Below are 22,195 nucleotides of genomic sequence, written 5' to 3' on the forward strand. Positions count from 1 at the left end.
TCTTTTTGAATTTTTATTTATGGCTGCAGAATATTTTGAAAATATACTTAATGCCATTTCACTGCTTCCTGTTTTCTGTGATATCTGTGTCACAGCATTTTATTTTGCCTACATGGTACTTTTGAGATTCACATCCATCACAGTATCAAGGAATTGCTATACAAATGTCAAACCTTGGAGGTCACCCACATTCTTTCTAAGATCTATCCAACTGCATATTCTCAGATATCTGAGCATCCCAATATTCAATGGTAGTGGCAAGCCAGCAAGGCTGCTTCTGATAAACTTCAAATGATTTAATTCACCAAGTGCAAAATGGACACTCAGAAAACCAGGAACACTCTGTCCTACATGAATGTAAATGTAGGCAAAGATTATCTAAACGTTCAAAATTGGTATGCACATTTTTCCATTGTTTCCAGAAATATCCTTAGGCTTTACTTTCTAACAATCCCACACCAAATTTAGCTATGAATCATTTAAGTTCATTGTTTTGCTAATCACCTATTCATTTTGCTCCTTGTGGTGGATTCATGTCAATGTATGGCAAAACCAATACAGAATTGTAAAGTAAAATAGAAAATAAATTTTAAAAAATAATAAAAAATAAAAAGAGGATATTTAATAAATATCTGAACCTTAAACACTACTGTATTTAAAAGACCCTGAAACAATGGCCATCTGTAGGAAAGCAACTGTAAATGACCTTAGAGTTGATGTGTGCTGCACACACTTGGATCCTGAATACGTGTTGAATAATAATAGAACACACGTGTAGTGGGCAAAGGGGGAAAAAAAAAGACTAATGCCAAATTCCAGTTTAAGGGTGATGAGTAGACAGGAAGGTTATAAAACAGATGACAAGGGGAATTTTGTCAAGGCTATAAATAATGTCCAACCTCCGATAATAACTTGGTAACATATTTAACACATTTTAACTTGTAAAATATGACTTTAGAGAAATAAACTGAATGTCCTTACCTCTCTAAGATGTATGTTTTCCTTCTCTTTCTGGTCTAAAATCACTTCCAAGTGGCTGACTTGAGACTCAGCCTCTGCCATCCGACGTGTCCGTTCATTGTCATCCTCAAGACTTTTGGACGGCAAACCTTTACTCTGCAACATCTCAAGAAGCTTTTTAATTGACTCGTCTCGGGCATTGAGGGTCTGTTTCTGTGTTTCAATTCTCAGCTCCATTTCCTCCAAGGTCTTCCTCAACAGGAACAGCTCCTTAGCCTGTCTGTCATGCTCAGCTTGGAGCCGCCGGAAGTTCTCCTCCGTCAGCTCAATGGTGAAGTGCTCTGCTCCTCGGTTGCCACTCTCTTGCTGCAGGAGGTGGTTGAGGTCTCTCTGGGTTCGCAGCTCATCTTGAAGGGCCTGGATTGTCAACTGAAGGTGCTATGATGAGAAAGATGGAGCAAGAGAGGAGAAAGAAGGGGGAAAAAAAGTCAATGAACATGCCAAACGCTATTTGCTGCTATCACACTATGAAGATGGAATGTTAATCATGAGGTCCAGAGGGGCCAGCTGTTAGGTTCTCCAAGGTGACTTCAGAAGCAAGGGACAGCAGATGGAGAAGGGGAGTTAATTCAATGATGCTTTCTGAATGTCTTAAGAGAAAGGTACACATACACAGAAACGGTGTATTAGTGTCAGTTACAAGGTAAATCACACATCTACAGAGTTGTAATTTAGGAGTGGAAAGGTTAGAGGGAAACTTTCACAAACACACCTTCTTTACACCCACAATGCTCCAGACTCAGTATTCCTTGTTTCCTAAGGTTTCTTTATTCTACTATCCGTCACTTTCTGTGGTAAGTGTATGTCCATTTAAAAATAAAAATGATAGCATCCACTACAAGTAGACATAAACAAGGACTTTATTTTTACAAATAAAGCTGTGAACAGGTTTAGTAAACAGGATTACTGCATCTGCAAGCAAAAGGGGACAAATACAGACAGACAGACACGCTCAGACACACAAGGAGGTGAGGCTGTACAGAGCAAAACAAACAAGCGGCAAAGAGTGGACAAACCTTGGTTCTTCTGGCATCCAGTGACTGAACAGCATGGGAAATGAAAGAAAAATGAAGCAAAAATCAACACAAAGAAAAGTCCAGGGCAAGCAAAGGATATTTAACAGAAAGAACTTGATCAACATAAAGTGCCTTCACAGAGAAGAAAAAAAAGAAAATCAGTTTCTTATTATAGCAGACCCATAAGCTACATAGAATTTATAGCACTGATGCTTCATAAACGTGATTTTAAGAAAGAAAAAAATAAGCTTATTCCACCTCTAATTTTCCTAAATCTCACTGACCCAGGAACCCAATATCTTGGTTGCTATTACCAGAGAGGAAAGCACAACACTCCAGAGCTACCCACGTATCATCCCATGTCACCATTTTAAGCAAAATCAGAGTGGAAGCACCAGAGAAACAAAATTGTATGAAGACAGGTGGTGAATTCAGCAACAGTTTCCCAACAGGGGCAACCTCAGACTGATCAGTCCAGGCAGCCATAAGCTGAAGGTATTTTTGTCCTAGGAAGTAACCCAGGGACTTCCAAAACACAGTCACTCATTCACTCACCAAACACATCCTCCTGATACAGACCAGACACAATGCTAAGCACGGAAATCATTATGAATGCAAGGCATAGGTCCTGTCTAAAGGGAATTCACAGTATTGTAAGGCATGGATAATAAAATAATGTGTGACTAAGTTACATAAATACGGGAGGAGTCCACATTGGTAAATCCTTCTGCATTCCCACAGCTGATATCCAGAGAGGTTGAGATTTTTCTGAGTGGGGCCTGTACCCAGAAACTAGCACCAAGTGATGCATTTATCAAACTCTTTGCTGGTATCCAGGTCAACTTTTCACTTAGAAACATCCAATGAGACATTCCTGCCTACTGTCTCGTTTGTATGTCACAGCATCTCCCAGGGTTGCAAATGCAGAGTAAGCAACTGTTATGTATTTAATGACAGTGATTATAAATTTTTTAAAAATATAACTCACCCCTGTAAGTAAAATTACATTTCAGTGCTTTTTAGTACATTTACAAAGTTGTACAACCATAAACAAATTTTAGAACATTTTCATCATCCCCAAAAGAATCCTCTACCCTTTAGAAGTCACTCCCCATCTTCCTCCCTATCCTCAGGCCCTAGCAACCACCAATACTTTCTGCCTTTATGGATGTGCCTATTCTGGGCATTCCACACCAGTGGGATCGTCTTGTTTTCAGGGTTCATCCATGTTGCAGCATATATCATGCTACATTTGATAGATGAATATCCATATAGGGACATACTACACGGTATTATCCAGTCAATTTATACACAAATATTCCTAGCATCATTATTCATAGTAGCCAAAAAGTGGAAACAACCTAAATATCAGTCAATTGATGAATGAGTATATCAAATGTGGTGTATACATATGCATAAGATGGAGTATTATTTAGTCGTATAAAGTATGAAGTACTGGTGGACACTGTAACATGGATGAATCTTAAAAACTATATGCCACATGAAAGAAGCCAGTTATAAAACGCCACATGTTACATGATTACACTGACAGGAAATATCCATAATAAGCAAATCCACTGACAGAAAACAAATCAGTGATTGTCAGGCGAGACTGTGGGGGAGATGAAGGGTGTCTATTAAAGTAGCATGTCTTCTTGGGGGGTGATGAAAATCAGCCCTTGAAAGATGTTTGTTTTTGAGGGGTGTTTCCTTTAGGGGTGATGAAAACGTTCTAGAATTAGCCGTTTGGTTGAACAACTTTGTGAATATACTAAAAACCAATGAATTTTACGTTAGATGGATAAACCGCATGGTACATAAATTATATCCCAATAAAGCTGTCATAAGAAATGTGAAGTAGGACTGCAAGGTAATGTGCCCTTCTTCCACCCGCCCACCAGCCCTAAACCACACCAAAACGAAGTACACAGGAGTATCGACAGTGTTCGGCCCATTGATGTGGCTGCTGCCAAGCCTCTTGAGAATATGCAACTGTCTTCAAGCCATTTAAACATTCCTGACAAGGGCAAATCTTCATCCTCTTAAAGGGGCTTGGATTTCTGGAATGACCAAAGTTTACTTGGAGACAAATACAATGAATCACGATGATCATACCAGAAATTATCTTTTCTGAGAGTGACCAAAATAAGGTTAGCTTTCTTATGAAGTTCATAAACTAGTCAGAAGGGAATTCCAAAAAAATGCCAAAATGCTTTGAGCAAAGACAGCAGCACTGGAAGACAACCCTGTTAAGGCTGCTGCCCCTTTGGATGGGCAAGTTGTCTAGTGCCCTGATCCTTTGCTTCCAAACCTGCAAAATGGGACTAATCACAATGCTTACCTCAGAGTTCCTGTGAGGAATAACTAAGGTAATGCATCAAGTGCCAGGCCTGAGATTGAAGGGAGAAAGGAAGTATAGTAGACAAGAGAAGTAGCAAATAAGAATAAGAAGGACAGAGGAATGAAGGGGGAAAAAAAACAATCCATTTATCCATTCAATATGCATTTACCCAGTGTCTTCCTCATACCCATGAAATATCCAAAAAAAAAAAAGAGAGAGAGAGAGAAAACAAAGAAAAAGAAGTGGTCCTTGCTCCCAATCCATGTGGACACATAAACTAAGAGCAGCAATATGACAGAAGTCACAGCCAGGTGGCTAGAAATGCAGGGAGTGTGTAACCCAGGCTAGAGAAATGTAAGAAAATACAAGAGCTACCCACACTAAGAGGTACCACTGAGCTATGTCTTGAAGAATAAATGAGAGCCAATCCTAGGAAGAATGAAGGAAAGAGCAGAGAAAGTATAAAAGCCCAGAGGCAAAGACAGACTAGACCTATTAAGGAACAGTAATGGCAAAAATCTTTATAGCCTTTTCAAAGTCCAGGTACCATTCTAAGCATTTTTCATCTTCACAAACACCCAGTGAGACAGGGCATTTAATGAATGACAACATGGAGACACAAAGTGGTTAAGTAACCTGCACTAAGCTACCCAGCTAGGTAAGCGCCACAGTCAGATGTTCATCCACCTGGAAGTCTGACCCCAACATCTTGCATGAACCAGTATACTACTTGAACTCTGAACTGGTATAAACGCTTCTCCAGGGGGTCTTCCCAACCCAGGGATTGAACCCAGGTCTCCTACATTGCAGGCCGATTCTTTATCATCTGAGCTATCAGGGAAGCCCAAATACACTTCAGGATGGCTGAAAAAAGAAAAGGGAGGGAGGGCAGGAGTGGTGAGAGCAGACAAGGCAGGCAATTATGACAGCTCTAACAATTCTCAAAATAAAACTTAGCCACTCTAACCAAGCAATTCCTCACTCTGAGGTTGTCACAATGATACATCTCTAGGTTGTACATTAAGAAAGTTTACTTTTCAGGTAATCATTTTATTAGTCACTGAATGACTTCAGCATTGACCAAACGCAATCTGATAATCTATAATTCTGTGTTTAAAAATGTCTCAAATCTATTTTTCATTTAGTTTTTATTCTCTTTTTTAAAAGTTTATTTTTTAAAAGGTGGAAAATTGCTTTACAAGTTTGTGTTGGTTTCTGCTGTACAATGATAATCAACCATAATTACATATATATATGTATATATATGTATATGTGTATATATATATATATATATATAGAGAGAGAGAGAGAGAGAGAGAGAGAGGCTAGGGTATGCTGCTGTGACAAAAGCACAAAAACCCACACTCTGAAAGATGAATCCATCTGACATCCTGATGGCATGGAATCAGAATTCTTAGAGCTCACAGAGGCCTTAAAGATTAGCTTGTTAACTTCATCTTACAAATGAGAAAATCAGATCCACAAAGGTTAAATGACAGGCCCAAGATCACACAACCATACTGCAAAAGCCAGAATCTTGGTTTCTGGGATCCTGGACTCCAAGAATACCGGAGTGGGTTGCCATCCCCTTCTCCAGGGGATCTGCCTGACCCAAGGATCAAATCCTGATCTCCTCCACTGAAGACAAGTTCAGTTAAAAAAAAAAAAAAAACTTTCTAAAAGATTCAGTTCAGTTCAGTTCAGTTCAGTTGCTCAGTTGTGTCCGACTCTTTGCGACCCCATGAATCGCAGCACGCCAGGCCTCCCTGTCCATCACCAACTCCCGGAGTTCACTCAGACTCACGTCCATCAAGTCAGTGATGCCATCCAGCCATCTCATCCTCGTCATCCCCTTCTCCTCCTGCCCCCAATCCCTCCCAGCATCAGAGTCTTTTCCAAATAGTCAACTCTGCGCATGAGGTGGCCAAAGTACTGGAGTTTCAGCTTTAGCATCATTCTTTCCAAAGAAATCCCAGGGCTGATCTCCTTCAGAATGGACTGGTTGGATCTCCTTGCAGTCCAAGGGACTCTCAAGAGTCTTCTCCAACACCACAATTCAAAACCATCAATTCTTCGGCGCTCAGCCTTCTTCACAGTCCAACTCTCACATCCATACATGACTACTGGAAAAACCATAGCCTTGACTAGACAGACCTTAGTTGGCAAAGTAATGTCTCTGCTTTTGAATATGCTATCTAGGTTGGTCATAACTTTTCTTCCAAGGAGTAAGCGTCTTTTAATTTCATGGCTGCAGTCACCATCTGCAGTGATTCTGGAGCCCCAAAAAATAAAGTCTGACACTGTTTCCACTGTTTCCCCATCTATTTCCCATGAAGTGATGGGACCAGATGCCATGATCTTCATTTTCTGAATGTTGAGCTTTAAGCCAACTTTTTCACTCTCCTCTTTCACTTTCATCAAGAGGCTTTTTAGTTCCTCTTCACTTTCTGCCATAAGGGTGGTGTCATCTGCGTATCTGAGGTTATTGATATTTCTCCCAGCAATCTTGAAAAGATTAAGATATATGAATACAAGTGAAAACTCTAGCAAAGCCAAAGCACTTTTCAAAGTGCTTTGATACAACACTTTTTTGTTGTTGTTCAGTTGCTCAGCAGTGTCTGACTCTTTGCGACCCCGTGGACTGTAACCTGCCAGGCTCTTGTGTCCAGGGAATTTTCCAGGCAAGAACACTGGAATGGGTTGCCATTTTTTCCCCCAGGGATCTTCCTGGACCAGGGATTGAACCCATGTCTCCTGCATTGGCAGACAGATTCTTGGTCACTGAGGCACCAGGGAAGCTCTAAGGATTAAAAATTAAAAAAAAAAAATGCACAGTTTTCAATCTCCCCGCTTCTATAATTACTTTATTCTTTCACATTGAATCATCTCCCACTTCTCAACCATGAAAGCACATTTAAATCTCACTGGATCAATAATCAAAGGCATGCATTTCAGTTTGTAACCTAATCAGGGAACTATAAATCAGCAACTTGTTAGGATGTGTCCAGGAGCCATCTCTTTGGAATTTCTCAGTCATCACTGTGGTGTCAACTCCCCAAAGCCTCAACCACTCTTCCTGCTGCTTCCATTTGACTGCATATTAGGAGAGAGAAGCCCTTCCAATATCCACCTGCGTGGGAATGGGACATTGCCAGGTGATCCAACCTCGTTCCTGGGTGCCAATCAAATTTCTATCAACTTGGCACTTATGACACAAGTATAATAGGTGGCAAAATAGCTAATTCTCTTCAAGCACAGAAGTGAGTCTATGGTTGGATAAGTATTCAGAAAGCTTTTTACTCCCCACCCTGATTGTGGGATCACCCTCCAGTTGTCCTCAAAGAATCAAAGCTTATCCACAGCTGACTACCAAGGACATCAAAGAAAGTAAAGCAGCTGTGACAAGAGACATCCAGGCTTCTCTCTGGGGTAACTCTGCTAGGAGTCCAAACAGAATGCGCATTTACCCTGATACCTGGTCTTTAACCCAGTTCTTTTCAACCTTTTCTCCCCACACTTAATTACATACTTTGAACTCTATCCTGGACAGTAAAGGCTAACCCCTTTACTGACTCACTGGAAAAGATTGAAGGCAGGAGGAGAAGGGGACAACACAGGATGAGATGGATGGATGGCGTCACCAATTCAATGGACATGAGTTTGAGCAAGCTTCGGGAGTTGGTGATGGACAGGGAAGCCTGGCGGGCTGCAGTCCATGGGGTCGCAAAGAGTCGGACACAACTGAGCGACTGAACTGAAAGGCTAACCCCAAATCCAGTACACAGAAGGAAAAAAGCCTGGCCATTAAACACAGGTAAATGGAATGGGAACCAAAGAGATGAGCTTGTGCACTTGATTCCAAGGCACAGACAATAAAGTAGGTCATAAGGACTTCTGCTTCTGGCGTTATGGCAGGCTTATTTTCTGATACAACCTCCTAGTACTCAACAGTCAGATAAAAGCAAAATATATCTTTCAAAGCATTGCTGTGCTCACAAAAAGGCAAGGGAAATTGCCAAGAAGAAGAGAGATTTAGAGAGAGATAAAGTGAGCTCCTCAAGGGCAGGTTCTGGGCCAAATCAGTATCATACCCCCAACTCTAGCACAAAACAGGTACCCAATAAATAGTGAGTAAAATATGGACAGAAGATGAGAGGACCAAAAGGAAATTATTTACCCAACAGTCAGCACAGGAGAACAATGTGAGGGAGAATAGTTTCCATTTTTCTTTGGTTTGCTGTAGTTAGGCTGGGAATGGGGCGGGTGGGGGCAGGAAGGGGAGGTAGTGGTGGTCGGAGAAGTAGGAAGAATATTCTTGACCTCAGATTACTCTGTCCTGTTCTCTCTCCCAAAACTCAAAATTCCTCACGTCCACCAGCTCACTTGTCTGACAATACTGCTCCAAAGCTGCCAGAACTATGTCCACCTCACAAGAGAATAAATTGAGCTGGCTTAAGGAATTTTATTGCAATCACATCATTAGCAAACATGGGCCAGAGTCTAAAATTGAGGTTTCCTCCAGCCAATTCTAAAGTCTCCCCTGCTCTAAAAATACTATAGAACTTCATTTTACACAATTCTTACAGGCTTCCATACTCACTTAATTTTGAAAAAAGGAGAACAATGAAAAATAAGAAACTAAGCCATGCTTGAGTTTATATGGAAAAGGGGAGAAAATATACTTTGCTTTAGCCAGCGCTTAGGAGAGTGTCTTCCAATAGCTACTGGAGTCAGAATCTAATCCAGATTTCAGAATGTCCAAAACACAAAAAAGGTAAATAGAATGAAAGCATAATTATATATGTGTGATGTGCATGGAACACACAATTATTTAAGTAGGGCCTAGCCAGATGTTTAGAATCTACTGTGTCTTATCCCCAAACATGGAAAATATGAGTTCCTGGCAGATTTGAAAAAATTTGTGACCTTAAGCTCTTTTCCACACTATGGGGAAAAAGCAAAAAATGATAAAGTTTTGGACTATAAAGCAGTTTAGAGTTTCACTGCTATGAAAACCGTCTCTGAGCTTTATAAAAATATGAATTGGCTTATATCCAAAAGTCTTGAATTTTTTTTTTTTAATAAATCGTTACTCCTTCTCAAGAAAGGGCTTAACATAACTCTTTCAAAGAAAACAGAATCTCTTTGCAGACAACTTGGCCTGCTCTACTTATCCTGTGACTTTATTCTCCTATTTGTCATTTTCCAGTTTGTCTCTAATCATATAATAAGGGCAGGTTCTCGGATCCCTTTTTCCATAATCCTGTGCGCAGGATGTGCAGTACTCCCTGTGGCTGCAAACCTTCCACAGGCTGTGTCATGCGTGTGAAAAGACAAACAGCAGGCAGTGGCTAAAAACATGTGGCCCCAGTGCGCTGTGGAAGAGGTGCACTATTGAGAAAAGTATAAAAAATTAATATTTAGACATATGCTCTAGGCGTTCTCCTCTAGGGTAGAAGAGGCACATATCTAATAGAGAATACTGATAGGTGACTTTTTTAAGCACCAAAGTACCAGCATCCTGGGATTCTCACACAGATGCACTGTCAGTGATAACTGCAGAACCCACTCTGGTTGATAATATGTGACATTTTGCCAAGATTGATAATATTAAGAACAGTATACATGGGAAAGCCCTCTTGGCAGTTGCTTTTGTAAGCAAGAGGGAGGTTTGGTTTTCATTACAGACCAATACTATAAGGTGGCACAATACTGGAATATTGTACTGAGCTGAGAGCTAGGATTTAAATTCTAATTCCAGCTTTCCTATTTATCAATTACATGATTGGAGAAAATCACCAGACTTGCCTGGGCTTCCAAGAGCAGTGGTGATGAGTTGGGTTTTGAATTCCACAGCTACCCATGACAGCCTGTGTTACCTTGGACAAGTTACTTAAGTATTGTGAGCAAATGATTCATCCATAAATAAGAAATAATCATCATAACTAACTTACAGAATTCACACAAAGACACCAAGATATGTTCATCAAGTGAACAAGTTCCCACAAAGCATGAAGCACAGGGCCTGGCACATAATGAGGGCTCAATAAACGTTCATTGTTTTCATTGCTGTGGAGACTATGGTGGTGGCTAGAGGCCCAGAATTAAAATGTCTCTCCTTCCTCCTCTCATTTGGACAGGGAAAAGAAATGAATAAACATAAATTTTTAACCATTTGAATACATGTAACAGTGAGAAACAAAATGCTAACTACTATGGCATTTTTTAAATAAGGGAAAACAGGAAACAGTTGTTTTAAGACCAACTCAAAGATGGATAAAATTGATTTCCCATCAACTTGTCTATAAATAACTCTGCCAAGGGGCTCTAGGAAATAACTGTTTCTATTTTGAAGGTCAGGGTTCGTTCTCTATTACCCAGTAGTATACAAGCAACGAAAGAAAGGAGCACCCCTGACACTGTTCAAGTTGTTACAGGTGAAAAAAAAACAAAAAACAGAAGTATAAGACATAGATATTTTTTTAATGTGTTTAGAGAAGTAATCCCAAACATGTAAGCATAAAAATGATGGTTAAAATTGGAACATTTCCAATTATTAATAGCCACTGCCATATGCAGTTAGAGAATAGTTCTCATTTTAATTGCTTAGCAAATCTTTACTGTAAATGGCATTTTAAATTCTTTGCTGCAATTTCCTTCCCTGTCACTTCCCTTTCACTTCCCAACATGTCCATTTAACAAAACTGCTTACCATCTAAGTATTTTTAATACAAGTAAGAGAACTTAGATTAATTTCAATGTAAAAAGTTGGGTGGCCGGCTTTGAACTACTGATTTTTCCCTACTCTAACCAACATGTTTGCTCAAACTCTAGCCCTTGCTATTCAACTTTTCATAAGGAATTCAGTTCAGTTCAATCATTCAGTTGTGTTCGACTCTTTGCAACCCCATGGACTGCAGCACACCAGGCTTGCCTGTCCATCAAAAACTCCTGGAGCTTACTCAAACTCACATCCATAGAGTCAGTGATGCCATCCAAACATCTCATCCTCTGTCTCCTTCTGCTCCCGCCTTCAATCTTTCCCAGCATCAGATCTTTTCAAATGAGTCAGTTCTTCACATCAGATGGCCAAAGTATTGAAGTTTCAGCTGCAGCATCATCCTTCCAAAGAACACTCAGGGCTGATCTCCTTTAGAATGGACTGGTCGGATCTCCTTGCAGTCCAAGGGACTCTCAAGAGTCTTCTCCAACACCACAGTTCAAAAGCATCAATTCTTCGGCAGTCAGCTTTCTTCACTGACCAACTCTCACATCCATACACGACTACTGGAAAAACCATAGCCTTGACTAGATGGACCTTTGTTGGCAAAGTAATGTCTCTGCTTTTTAATATGCTATCTAGGTTGGTCATAACTTTCCTTCCAAGAAGTAAGCATCTTTTAATTTCATAGCTGCAATCACCATCTGCAGTGATTTTGGAGCCCCCAAAAATAAAGTCAACCACTGTTTCCCCATCTATTTACCATGAAGTGATGGGACAGGATGCCATGATCTTAGTTTTCTGAATATTGAGCTTTAACCAAAAGTTTTCACTCTCCTCTTTTACTTTCATCAAGAGGCTCTTTAGTTCTTCTTCACTCTCTGCCATAAGGGTGGTGTCATCTGCATATCTGAGGTTATTGATATTTCTTACAGCAATCTTGATTCCAGCTTCTGCTGCATCTAGCCCAGCATTACTCATGATGTACTCTGCATATCAGTTAAATAAACACAGTGACAATATACAGCCTTGATGTACTCCTTTCCTGATTTTGAACCAGTCTTTTGTTCTCTGTCCCGTTCTAACTGTTGCTTCTTGACCTACATACAGATTTCTCAGGAGGCAGGTCAGGTGGTCTGGTATTCTCATCTCTTTCAGAATTTTCCACAGTTTAATGTGATCCACACAGTCAAAGGCTTTGGCATAGTCAATAAAGCAGAAATAGATGTTTTTCTGGAACTCTCTTGGTTTTTCGATGATCCAATGGATGTTGGCAATTTGCTCTCTGGTTCCTCTGCCTTTTCTAAATCCAGTTTGAATATCTGGAAGTTCACAGTTCACATATTGTTAAAGCCTGGCTTGGAAAATTTTGAGCATTACTTTGCTAGCATGTGAGATGAGTGCAACTGTGCAGTAATTTGAACATTCTTTGGCCTTGCCTTTCTTTGGGATTGGTATGAAAATTGAACTTTTCCAGTCCTGTGGCCACTGCTGAGTTTTACAAATTGGCTGGCATATTGAGTGCAGCACTTTCACAGCATCATCTTTTAAGATTTGAAATAGCTCAACTGGAATTGAGCTTTGTGTGCAGTGATGCTTCCTAAGGCCTACTTGACTTTGCATCTCAGGATGTCTGGCTCTGGGTGAGTGCTCACACCATTGTGATTATCTGGGTCATGAAGATCTTTTTTGTACAGTTCTTCTGTGTATTCTTGCCACCTCCTCTTAATATCTTCTGCTTCTGTCAGGTCCATACCATTTCAGTCCTTTATTGTGCCCATGTTTACATGAAATGTTCCCTTGGTATCTCTAATTTTCTTGAAAAGATCTCTAGTCTTTCCCATTCTATTGTTTTCCTCTATTTCTTTGCATTGATCACTGAGGAAGGCTTTCTTATCTCTTTTGCTATTCTTGGAGAACAGCATGAGGAGAGACTCTTCCTAAGTACTCTCCTGCTTCTCTCTGCTTCTTGAGTCACTGCCTATGACGAGGCAGGGGGAACTGACCTCCATGCTGCTCAGAATGTTACCAATAGACCAGCAGCAACAGCATCTCCTGAAATCATGTAAGAAAGGTGGAATATCAGGTCTCACTCAGACCTGCAGAATCACAATCTGCATTTTAACAAGACTACCAGGTAATTTGTAGGTGCATAAAGCCTTGAGAAGCACTTTTCTGGACTTGAAAAAAAAAGTTTTAGCACTATTAAAAATAATTATATGGTAATTGAAAGGTGAGGAAGGAAAATATCATGAAAATAGTACTGTAATATAGTGTTAAGGAGCACACTGAAAAGTCAGTTTGTGTGATTAATAAAATGTGAGTAAACTATGAGTAGTGTCCCTTAATACAATACTAGATGAAATAGGCAAACAGGGTTATTCATTCATTCATTCAACTTTAATTGAACTATGTGCTGACAGGCATATGCACTAACCTTCCTTTCCAAGTCAAAAAAAGAAATCCTGGGACTTCCCTGGTGGTCCAGTGGCTAAGATTCTGCAAACCCAATGTAGGGGGCCTGGGTTCAATCCCTGATCAGGGAACTAGAGCTCTCATGCCACAACTAAAACCCAATATAGCCAAACAAATAAATTTTGTAAATTAAAAAAAAAGAAATCCTCCCAGGTTAAATATAAATAAATATATTTTATTATATATATTTTTTATTGTATATGTATATTATGACTTAAATATAAGTAATATATATTTTAAAACAAAATAAATTACTATATTATAAATATTATACATTATATAATACTATATACATATAATACATATATTATATATGTATTATATATTATACATAGTATATACATATATAATACTATAAGCATATACACTTTAAGTGATATATAATATCCAAATTTTAATTCTGTACCATTATGTCTGTTGTTGCTGTTTGAAAGACAATCTGGCACTTCCCTGGTGGCTCAGTTGTAAAGAATCTGCCTGCCTGTGCAGGAGACACAGGTTCGATCCCTGGTCCCAGAAGATGCCACATGCTCTGGAGCAACTAAGCTCACGTACCACAACTACCAAGCCTGTGCTCTAGAGTCCAGAAGCCACAACTACTGAACCTATATGTCGGACTGTTGAAACCTCAGTGCCCTAGAACAAGTGCTGCCATTAGGAGAAGCTACTGCAATGAGAAGCCTGTGCGCTGCAACTGCAGAGTAGCCCCCGTTGCCAAACTAGAGAAAAGCCTACATAGCAGTAGACCCAGCAGAGCCATAAATAAATAAATAAGACAAACTGAGGCAACCTTTAAAGACTCATCTAAACTGCCAAGTATTAGACTCTACATCCAACTATTTTATTCACTTAACTTTTAACTAGCATATCCATATGCATGTCTGTGCTCTTTGTGGAATTTTAAGTGACTGGGAAAACCAGGAGAAGTCTGAGATGACTTCTTTTACAAACTATATCTTGAACAGTATACACAGAAAATGTGAATATCCTGGGTCATAAGTAGCCTAATCACTAAACTCTCCAAGTTTTTTCATTTTCTCAATGAACTAGAATCAAAGACCTATGTCTTCATTTGTTTCTCTGGTGTAAAGGTAAGATTACTACTGTATCCACACAATGCTTATGATCTTTAATATTATATATACATATATATTTTTTATATTACATATTATATGTATATACATAGAGAGAATGTACCATATTGCATACATAAAAGTATAGCCAATATACCATAGGAATGTAAAATGAATAGATGAGAAGAAAGTAGGAAAAAACATATCAAAATGATCACTGCTGGGAGAAAGGGGAATAAAGAATGACTACTGAAGAGTACGGGATTTGGGAGGGAGGTAATGAAAATGTTTTAAATGAATATAGTAAAAAATATATATATATATTTAAAGGGTAAATTTTATGATACATGAGATATCGCAAAGCTGTTAAAAATGATGTGATGTGGGAGCATTATGGATACCTTCTACAAATATTTTTCCCAAGAATAATTTTTGAATGCCTACTGCTAAAGACTGCATTTTTAGATCCCTTTAAAATTCTTATGTTGAAACCTAATCTCTAATGTGATGGTACTTACAGGTGGTAAGTTCAGGACCTGATAAGATCCTCAGAGTAGAAACCTCATGAATGGGAATGATGTCCTTATAAAAGAGGTCCCAGAGAGCTTCTTCGCCCCTTCTACCATGTAAGGACACAATGAAAAAACAGCTGCCTATGAACTAGAGAGCAGGCCTTCACCTTGATCCTGGACTTCCTAAATTCTACAGCTATAAGAAATAAATGTTTGCTGTTTATAAGCCACCCGAGGTACGGTATTGCAACATGAATGGACTAAGACACTTGTCATGTGCTCATCACTGCTAGGTTAGTTAACAGTCTTTGAGTTCCAAGCAACAGAAACTGATTTGGCTTTACCTTAAGCTAAAGAAAGGAATGTATGAGAAATATATCAGGCTATCTCCCTGAATCAAAACAGCAACTGTGAAAACAAAACGAAGGGGAAAAGTAAGCAGGAATCTCTGCAAGAAAATGTGACTTGGTTCAACAACTCTGCTCCAAACTGTAAATACTCACTCAACAGAAGACAAAATGATCCTGGCATGGGTCAGGGGTCCACCGTGAATCAGTCAGTTATGGCAGGTGACCCTGCCCATCAGGAGCTACTCAAAAGAAAAACCTTGTTTAAAGGTGGGCAGAGAACCCAAAAAGAATCTACTACAAATGCTGTTATAAGTAAAGATTTTAAAAAGAAGCAAAATATGAATAACATAAGAGTGCTAAACAGTATTATGTACAAGACTTTGGTGATCTTCATGGTACGAACATAACCATGCCAATTCAAGCTTTTGATATGCAATAATGGACATGAATTAAGAGATCAGCAAACAGAGGAGTATAGACTTCCAGAAGGAAATAGAGTAAAAAATTAATTCAACAGTCAAAGTCCTAGATACTTGATTGAGAACACTACTCCCAGTTAAGAACCCTATCTTTGACGTCTAACAGTTTTTGGGTCTTTCTCCAGCTTTGGAACTCACAAGCTGTGGGGACAATCTGATCACTTGTTAGCTATAGGGTCCCACATCCATTGATGGGCTGTGTGACACTAACAGGTTACTTCTGTTCTCTAAGTTTTACTTTCCAGCTTTTTTAAAGGCTAATAGGGACATCCCTGATGATCCAGTGGCTAAGACCCTGAACTCCCAGAGGAGGGGGCCCATGTACAATTCCTGTTCAGGGAATTAGATCCTGCATGCTGCAGCTAAGATCTGGCATAGTCAAATAAATAAGTACTTTAAAAAAAAGTGGTAATAATACAAACATGTCACAAAACCATGATGAAGCACACAGATAATGCATATCAGATACTTAGCAAGTCCCACTCCAGTCAGCAGGAAGCCATCATTTTTAAAAGCTGCTATTATTAATATACAAACCCAAAATGCAATGGAAAGGAACAATAGTAAAGTGGCAGGGTTGCAGGGGGAGTGTGAAATTATGTTTGTCATGTACAAATAAAAACCTTTAACCCAGAAGAAATTTCTGGCTTGGCCACTTCAAATGCTAATCTTTCAATATCAAATAAAATACTCTGAAAGAACAGTCATAGATTTTTCTACAAGCTGGTGTAACATTTTTAAAAGACAACAAATATCTAACAACAAAACACAGAATGTTGGTGAGGAAAGGGATTAGAATAATCATTTTTGCTCCATTTTATAGGAGGATAAACTGAGGCCCAAAAATCCAGACCACTCCTCACCCAAAGTCATAGCAGAGACGTCAGCAATACTAGCTATAAAGCCCAGGTATGAAACTCACAGCAGAATGTTTTGTCCTGGTCTGTACCTTCCAGGCCCCTGCCACCGGTTTTATTTGGTCACCTAACTATAGAAGGATCCTGTTACCACACAATTAGTGTCAGGACATGTGCAACAGCTGCCACAAGCAAGATTCCCACACTGGAATCAAACATCTTTGGCCCAGGCACATCCCTTCCACCACATACCACTGATGGTGTAGCTGCCGTAACCACACTCCATTCCCCAATGGCTCCAGGACTTCAGGAGTTGGAACAGATGATTAAGTCCAACCATGATGGAGTAACTCATCTCTCTGAAAGGACTTCTTAAAGAATATCTTTTAGAGAATTTTAAAAGGTTTAGCATTCTTCCACCTGAGAGCTTCAGGGCTTTGAAAAGGGTTTACAGGAATTTCCCCCCCAAAAATGTGAGCTACATGTCAAGAATAAAGGGGTCACTTAGGAACCTGGAAAATATAATGGTAAGTCACAGGAGATCCATGTTATCATGGGAAAGCCAAAGGAAAAACAGAGAGAAGGCATGGTTCTCTTACAGATACCATCACTGGAAGAATACGCTACATGGCTGAGAAATAAGACCCCTCAAAAGCAATCATGAATAATATCAATTTGGGTTATTTTATCTGGATAATTTTATACATATTATTAATAATGAAAGTTTTCCTTAGCAGAGACTCAGAAACCCATGTAAGCATTCATAAGCATATGGATACATTTCATATGTTTTAAGAGTCTTTCTCAAATCTTTAAACCAGTTAAAGTGAATAGAACTTTCTCCAAAAGGATAGTAAAAATTATTTTTAAACAAGGACTTGCAAAGTACTTTTTTCATCCTTGGATATTTATTTTGTTTTATAATTCATTTGAGACCTTTAAAGTCAGGAAGGGAGAAAAAATGGCTTTCAAATTTGAGTCTGGAACAGAGCTAACCCATCAAGTCCAACAGGGATATAAAGAAAGTGTCTAACAGTGCAGAAACTGCCGGTGCCCAGAACAAAAGCATTATTGAATGGAAGAAGAATTTAAATTGAAGCAAGTCCTAATGTAAAACCTTCGTAACTCCAAGTCCTACTGCCATTTTTTTCCTAATAAGATAAACCATTAGTTCTGGGTTACATAAATTTCAACATACCAGAGCCCTTAGCAAGTTACATAGGAGCCCTTAGCAAGTTACATAGAAGCCCATGGCTCTCCTGAATCCATACATTTGTACATTATTTAAGATGCACGATTGTCCTTCTCACCATTATGAGTCCTTAGCTGTGGAGTAGGAAAAGGTTGGTGTACAAAACCAGTGAAGATGGGGGCCTAAAAAAAGTGAGTGGAAATTTTTTGCTGTATCTTTAAAGGTTTTATTTCTTTACTTTAAAAATCCAAAGGGAAATAAGAGTGGAAAGAATTGCAGGCTTTATGGTTTTAGAAAGGAGGAAAAAAATAAACATAGGATGACTTTACAGTTTACGGTGTCTGCGAAGAGCCTCCTCATTTATTCCTTTAAATAAGCTTTTAAGTCATCTTTTAAATGGTAAAGAAAATTCTGTTATTAGAGGAGTTACTGAAATCCAGTGTGGATTTCAGTTAAGTGCCTGAGTCTTGGACTCAAACAAGAACTGGATCTACCACTGTTTATGTCTATACTGTTTAATCTCTGGCAAATAGTTTGCCCTCAGTTTCTTCCACTGTAAAATGAGGATGATACACTTGCAGCTGTGAATAGATTTAATATTTATGTTTATATGTAAATTTGTATTTACACATTTATGTTTATGGATACACATATAGCTAAGTACAGTATTCAATACACACCCTGTCTTCATGTTGCAATTAGTACTACTAGTGAAAACCACCATTTTGCTAGAAAATATCTTTAAAGGTTATTTAGCAATCCATTCAATAAATTCTAGGCAGGATAACATTAACTTGCTTCCTCAGAAAGAAGTCTATTTCTTTTTGAAAGAAGTCTTTTCTTTATTAAAATGTTAACACAATCTTCCATCAAATTCACTATCTGTTCTTCCTTCATTTGAGTCCAGTTGGAGAAGGCAATGGCACCCCAGTCTAGTACTCTTGCCTGGAAAATCCCATGGATGGAGGAGCCTGGTAGGCTGCAGTCCATGGGGTCGCAAAGAGTCAGACACGACTGAGCGACTTCACTTTCACTTTTCACTTTCATGCATTGGAGAAGGAAATGGCAATCCACTTCAGTGTTCTCGCCTGGAGAATCCTGGGGACGGGGGAGCCTGGTGGGCTGCCGTCTATGGGGTCGCACAGAGTCGGACATGACTGAAGTGACGCAGCAGCAGCAGGAGAGTTTAAGAGTACAAGCTGGTTATTAATTTCTGCCAAAAACACTTTCAGGTAACATTCACTCAACTCACTTTTACCTCGCATTTGTTCAGTATGATAAGCTCTATGCTAAGGCACTACGGATACAAGGACAGATAAAGAATGAGATGTTGTCCTTGGCCTTCAGAAGCTCCTAGTCAAAAGAAAGTGACAAACGTGGAGACCAATAATCAAGACAGAAAGGGATAAGGGAACATAAGGGAGTGTGTGCAAATTGCTGAGGCAACACAGCGAAGGGAGGTGTCAATGTGGTCTGAACACAAAAATCTCCACAGAAAATGGTGCCTAAGAACAAAGGAGAATTTACCAGAGGCAAAAAGGGAAGGTATTCCAGGCAGGGTAAAGGATGTGAGAAAAGTCTAGAAGTGTGGAAATACCATGGTGTATCGGTGTTTCCAGCAGCAAATACAGCAGCAAAAGTGGCAGGAAGTAGTTGCAAAAGTGGCAATGATTATCATACAGGACTCAAAAGTCATAAAAAAGGATGTGAACTTCAAAAACAGTGGTATAAATCAAGTGTTTAATACTGCATATTACAAACTGAGGACTTATGAGTGTGTTCTCAGAGGTCTGTGAGTTTCATAAAAATTTGAAATTTCTTTAATTTTAATGATAATAAAAATAAAATTTTCTAAAATTAAGATATAACTTTGCTTTGTAATGACAACTTATATTTTATTCATTCAAAAAAAAAAAAAAAAACCCTACTGAACATCTACTATGTGCCAGGCACATAACGAGGCACTAGAGATACAACAATGAGCAAAAGAGACAAAGTACCTGAGTTCACAGAACTTAGAGAATCCAAAAGAGGAGACAATCAGTAAACAAATTATAGCACATCAGGAAACAATGATTACAGCACATCTCTGCTTCAGAGATAAACAAAACATGAAAATGGTAAAAGGGTATTAATTCATGCAGGATAGACAGGTAGTCCTACTTTCTCACCAATGTGACATTTAAACAAAGATATTTGAAAGATATCTTCAGAAAATAAGATTTCATTTCCCCACAGTTGTCACAAACATTCTTAAGGGTCTACAAGAATGTTTCCTATTTTTACCTTAAAAGAGGTTCATATACCAAAGTTTGGGGGAAACATAGGGATGCGTATTTTAGAAGTAGAAGACAGCTGTAAAGGAAGGAAGATTAGAGGCAGAGAAACCAGTAAGGAAGGTACTAGAATAATTTAAGTGAAAAGGATAGTGAGGGACTAGCAGATAACCTATACAATTTCTAGGAATATGGCAGGACAGGTAACTATAAATACCAGAAAATGCTAGAGAAAATACAAAATGAAAAGATAATACAAAAATGCCACTTTGCATGCATAGAAACACGCGCATAAGAGAAATCTCGGGAGCCAAAAACAAAAAGGAAAACAGTGAAAGGAGCTAAGGGTTCATCTGTCAAGGGCTCAAGGCAGGAGCAGAGGGAGTTAGCTTGGGTTAACAGCCTTGGAAGTGTGCCAGGAGAATAGGCTCTGGACAAGCTAAAGCTGAGACCCCCTCCATAAAACTGGATCTATGAAACAGTAGACAATACCACAGAAAAATGATAGCCTGAACTCTGTACTCAGGTAAAAGTTGTTTCTCCAAGGGTCTACCTTCATGTGATTAGGGAGTTCATTTTACAAAGCCTAAAGGTCTGGGAACACCCAACTAGAGAAATAAAATTAAACACAAAAATGATCCTAAGGTGATATCTGCAAAAATAATCGCTATGAAGGTATGGTCTCTCAACCCAGCTCATGCAGAACCTCAAAGATCAAATGATATTCAAAGAAAGAATGACAAAAAAATTCTAAAAGTAAAGATTGAGGGGAGCAAAATGTATCCTAGCAAGGTAAGTAAAATTAAACTCACACCCAAGCATAGCAAAGAAAAAGTACAGAACAAACATAAAGAGAACCAGAGAGCTATTGATACAAAAGAACAATGCAAGATGAAAATAAACTTCAAGGAAGTAACACTATTATTTCAATAACAAAAGATAGAAACTGCTAAGACAAAACTTTCAACCTTAGAATTTTACTCCCAGGTAATAAGGGGACAACCGAGGATGAGATGGCTGGATGGCATCAGTGACTCGATGGACATGAGTCTGAATAAACTCGGAGTTGGTGATGAACAGGGAGGCCTGGCGTGCTGCGATTCACGGGGTTGCAAAGAGTTGGACATGACTGAGCGACTGAACTGAACTAATCTGCCATTTAAGAATGAAGAAAAAATAAAAGTATCCTGAGACAATAACAATTTACCACTAACATAATCCACCTGAAATACCAGTGTGTTATACTAGCTCATAAGAGCTAAATATTTAGGACTCTTGAGAGTCAGTTGACAATATGTTGATTACATGAAATCAGCCATGGTGGGAGTATTTACACCTTGCAAAACAGCAAACAGTAAAAATCAGGGCTTTTTGCCCCCAGGGAACCAGCTGTTAAACATTAACCTGCATACCACTAATGTCAAGGAACTTCTAGAATATGTCCTTCAAGAAAAAAGAAAAATCTAGAAGGAAGAATTGATACAAATGAAGGGCATGTGATCAAATAAATATGGTACAAGTTGTAATTCTAAGCACTGATCATATAAAACAATAATAATGATAACTAATTTGGAAGGAATCAGGAGTTTATCAACTGGATGATGAACTTATGCTATGGTAAAAATTCCAAAATCTCTGTGGCTTAAGACAGCAGATGTTTATTTCTGACTCATGCTACACATCCTTCAAGGGCAGGAGGACTGGGCCCATTGTAGCCCCCCAAGGTCCTCATCTCAAAACATTCTTTAACAATTGCTATAGGTTATGTGGTGAATTACACACTAGCTCTTGAAGCTTTCTGTTTCTCATACTTCACTGACCAAAGCAAGTCAGATGGCCATGCCTAATTTCAAAGGGGACAGGAAAAAACAAAACTACAATAT

General features: G+C 39.0%; 1 protein-coding gene across 6 annotated transcripts in view; it reads right to left on the minus strand.

Moving 5' to 3' along the window:
- The window catches only part of ERC2 (ELKS/RAB6-interacting/CAST family member 2), a 900,269-nt gene that overhangs the window by 715,258 nt on the left and 162,816 nt on the right, over window positions 1-22,195 (minus strand). For all 6 annotated transcript variants that reach the window (XM_040246394.1, XM_040246393.1, XM_040246396.1 and 3 more), the window contains exon 3: window positions 982-1,398. In XM_040246394.1, the coding sequence (XP_040102328.1) occupies window positions 982-1,398 (417 nt within the window). The remainder of the gene's footprint in view (window positions 1-981; window positions 1,399-22,195) is intronic.

This window comes from Oryx dammah, unplaced genomic scaffold (assembly GCF_014754425.2).
Source record: "Oryx dammah isolate SB20612 unplaced genomic scaffold, SCBI_Odam_1.1 HiC_scaffold_9, whole genome shotgun sequence".
NCBI lineage: Eukaryota > Metazoa > Chordata > Mammalia > Artiodactyla > Bovidae > Oryx > Oryx dammah.